The 3,868-nt window shown below is 42.9% G+C and overlaps 1 protein-coding gene across 1 annotated transcript in view; it reads right to left on the bottom strand.

Moving 5' to 3' along the window:
- Positions 1-2,767, bottom strand: part of LOC136675424 (cadherin-7-like) — a 71,313-nt gene extending 68,546 nt beyond the window's left edge. The window contains exon 1 of the mRNA XM_066651968.1: positions 2,528-2,767. Within this exon, the coding sequence (XP_066508065.1) occupies positions 2,528-2,767 (240 nt within the window). The remainder of the gene's footprint in view (positions 1-2,527) is intronic.
- Between the last annotated feature and the right edge of the window lie 1,101 nt (positions 2,768-3,868).

A 3,868-nucleotide genomic window follows, 5' to 3' on the forward strand; every position in this document is an offset into this window, starting at 1 on the left:
TGACGTTCATTCATCAGGGATGGTTTTGCTGGTGAATTTAACCATGTGTTACTCTGCAAATGCTGTGTTAGTGTTAACTGTTTGTCTGTTGAATGTCACCTACTTAGAAAATAGATAATAAATAAATAATTATGATGAAATGGTGTAAACTGTAAGACTTTTGACTTTTGCTGGTAGGACATTTCAGCCACTGGTCTTCATTTAATTTTGACTGAATACCTTTGGACTAGGGTTTTGCTGGTTACTGCTTTTGTCTTTAAGGTTTTTATACTTTATTTATTTATTTTATTTTTAAGGAACTCCATGTTCAGTCACATTCTCAAAACTATGTCTTCACACGCTCTTTCTAAAACCAGCTCTGTTTCTGTGCCTCCTCTCATTTCCACCTGGATGTGTGACTGGTATCAGCACTTGCTTATTTTTGTTCTCTCACTAGTGGAAGCCAGCCAGGCGCTCGACTGCAGCTGATCTGAAAGCTGTCCCTGAGGGGGATCCAACTCCTATCTGTGTGTGGTACTGTACAGGTATGTTTTGGTTTATCAAAGTAAATGTAAGTGGACATCAATGCAAATTTTGCAGGTGGAGTGGAATACATTTGTACATCGTCATGGTCTGATGTTTTAAAATAGGAAAACAGTTTTAATGCCATGTGCATTAAATTATATTTCCAAACAAAAAGGACCTAAGACATAACCTTGAGGTACACCCCAACACATGAGTGTGTCTAGCTTGAGGGTGCAGTTACTGTGGTAGTACGGTAAGTATTTTAGTGCCTTTAGAAATTGTGCCATATCCTATTGCACTGACTACATACAACCCATCTGGAAGGTTTTATATTACTTACAGATAACAACTGGATACATATGGCTACTACTGTGAGTATATTCGCACTGTTTGTACCTTAAAAATATACCTGTACCTGTACCTTCCTTCAGCTATTGCAGACAACTGAACTCATGCGCCTGGACAGCACCAGTGGCCTCTGGACATTCTAGACTCCATTCCCTGAATAAACATGTCAGCTTTGCTAACGGGCAACTGCCATCAAATCTTGGACACATCCCTACTCCAGAGCCGCAGATCTGGTGCCAAACAGATGCAGCAAATGCATCCAAACAGAAAATGTGGACGTCAGGAAGGATAAGCCTTGGATTCAGAGGTGTAGTATTGGCACTGAATGTGGTTTCATGCAGAAGGTGCTGCACCAGTTTTTTTTTTTTTTTCTGATTGTGTACAGACACTGGTCCTCATAGTTCATACTGAAAAACTAACTTACTGACTTGCTCAACATTATAAACCCACTTAAACAGTTCTCTGTCATCTTTTAAGGTCGAACAATGGGGAAAAACAAGTTGTTTGTAGGTGGCTTACAGTTTGCCTGCACATTTTTTCACTGTTTAAATTACGACAGAACCTCATTTGTAAATCGAGCTGTTTAAGTTTTTAACATAATTTAGAATCATTTCCATTTACAGTAAAAATAAGCAAATATTACCCACGTATGAAGCAGGAATTAAGCAATATCCTCATCTCGGTTCATGCTTGTTGGGATGTTTGGAGTTCTTTCCTGGGCCTTCGTTAACAAATTAGACCGATTTCGAGAATACAGACTGGAGAGCAGCAAATGGTGAGGAAACATCCTCAGAATTTTATAAAAAAGTGTTTGCTGATTAAAATATCAAACATCGGACTTACTCAACCCACTCAACCTTTTGAGAAGTGCTTAGATGCTGAGAATTATCCACCACCCAAATCATACCTGCTCTGTGGTGGTCCTGTGGGTGTCCTGACTGTTGAAAATCAGTGTGAAATGGGGATAAGGAAGTATGCAGAGAAACTCGTGGACCACAGTCTGTAACTGTACAACTACAAAGTGCTCCTGTGTGGTTAGTGGCACTGATAAAATGGACAATGAGTGTAGATACAAAGTAGGTGTTCCTAATCCAGTAAAACACAATAAAGCCACTCAAACAATAAACCCACTCAAACTGCTCCACGCAATAAACCCAATAATCACACTCCTAATCCTAATACACCCATTCAACCTACTCATCCTATTAAACCTGCTCATCATTTAAACAGACTCTAAGACTCATTTTAAGACTCATGAAGCTGAAAAAATATTTGAAAAACATATTTGGAAATGACACATGGTTTTCTTCCAACAACATAAAAAGTGGCAAAAAAAAATAATCATCATAATATAATTTCAGTGTAATTTCAGTAACATTTAGATGACAAAAATATGGAAAACGGTGGTTCAATTCATTATTTCTAACTGTTTTACAATGTATCAAGTATCAATAAGTGGTCCGGCACTCAGTAACCTTGCCCCTACTGGTTCAATACCACTATAAAACAATGTATGACTCGAGTCACAGATAACAGCAAAACAAGACAAGCAGAAAGACATCGGGTGAGGATTTTCACGTTGATATTAATGTGGTAGGATGCACAAATCGGACTTTGTTGACCTTAAGGTTAATGACAATGACAACCAACGAACAAACAGGCGGTCATTCCTTACCTTGCCGACATAGAGCGGGTCATCTCCTGTGTACTCCTCCAGAACAAAGAACTGGTTCCACACCCAGTTCCTCTTGTGCCTGTGAGGGATGCCTCCTGGCCTGGCCTTGGGTGGCCTGCTAGATGCTGGATGCAAGGCGATTGAGTTCAGGGTCATCCCCCAACAGCAAGAATCCCATTGAACAAGCGTCAGTAGGGTCACTATGCTAAGTCCTCCCCAAACACCGAAGCTCCTCCTCATGGTGTGGGCTCTGGTAAATCAACAGTGGTAGATGGAGCGATAGTCCAGGATCACCGGAAAGTAGAGATCCAGGGTTTTGTAGGCACTAGGTACCAGGCGGAAAGGGACTTTGGAGTTTGGAGAAGCTTGAGATGGGGCTGCCGAGGCACTCGGCAGTGATTGATGAGGTGGAGCAGAGCTCTAGTGGACGCTGATCACAGCCGCATCAGGGACGCCGGTCCTGATAGACAGAAAGAGATAGATAGAGAGAGGGAAGAAAGAGAAGAGAGAGATTGGAGACTGTCAGTACAAGCCAGGCTCATTTTGCCAGCGATATAATATTACCCACTCTTAGACAAGGTTCAGGAAAGGGCTCCTTCACATTCACCCAATTCTTTCAACTGTTTCCTCAGCAGTCTATCCCAGCAATTGACCCTGAGATTAAGTGGTATCTTTTGATATTTCAAAGCAAAGGCGTCAGGAGTGCTGCGGGTGAGCAAACAGACTCACACTCCTCTCCTCCAGACGGCTAGTTGACAGCGCTCGGAAAAGTGGAGCACATTCGTCTTAAGGGCAGGGAGCAAGAGAGATGAGGAAAGCGAGAGAAAGTGAGCTTTGGAGAAAGAGAGGGAGAGGGAGGGAAGGAGGGAGGAGGGAAAGACAGAGTCACATAGTGGCTTGTACTGGGAGAAAGCAATAGAGCAAAAGAAAGAAGAGATGAATCGCAGAGAGCTTTAAAACAAACGTACGCCACTCCGAGTCCCCGCCGAGAAGGTGGCAGCTGAATGGAAATGCCTAACCGTGCAATAAAAGGATGAGATTCTCAAGCGTTCCACAGCTTAAGAGCCCCATCCTTCCTCGCCGATTGATAGCAAGCGAGGAAAACGACTGCATCCCTGCCAAACGCTCACCGTGGCCCACTTCCCACCTTGATAAGGACGGGAGTAATGGAGAACCGGCAGAACAAGGCAGCCTTGACTAGGAACACGGCATGGCTCCCTATTAGCAATGCAAAACTACAGTTCAAAAGGATGTAACCCTGGTTGAAGTGACAAAATTCCAGTCACACAGCTCCTCCTAAGCAGTCCTGGGGGGGTTCTCGTAACCAGGGAACCTTATGCA

Source organism: Hoplias malabaricus, chromosome X1, assembly GCF_029633855.1.
Source record: "Hoplias malabaricus isolate fHopMal1 chromosome X1, fHopMal1.hap1, whole genome shotgun sequence".
In the NCBI taxonomy this organism is placed as follows: domain Eukaryota; kingdom Metazoa; phylum Chordata; class Actinopteri; order Characiformes; family Erythrinidae; genus Hoplias; species Hoplias malabaricus.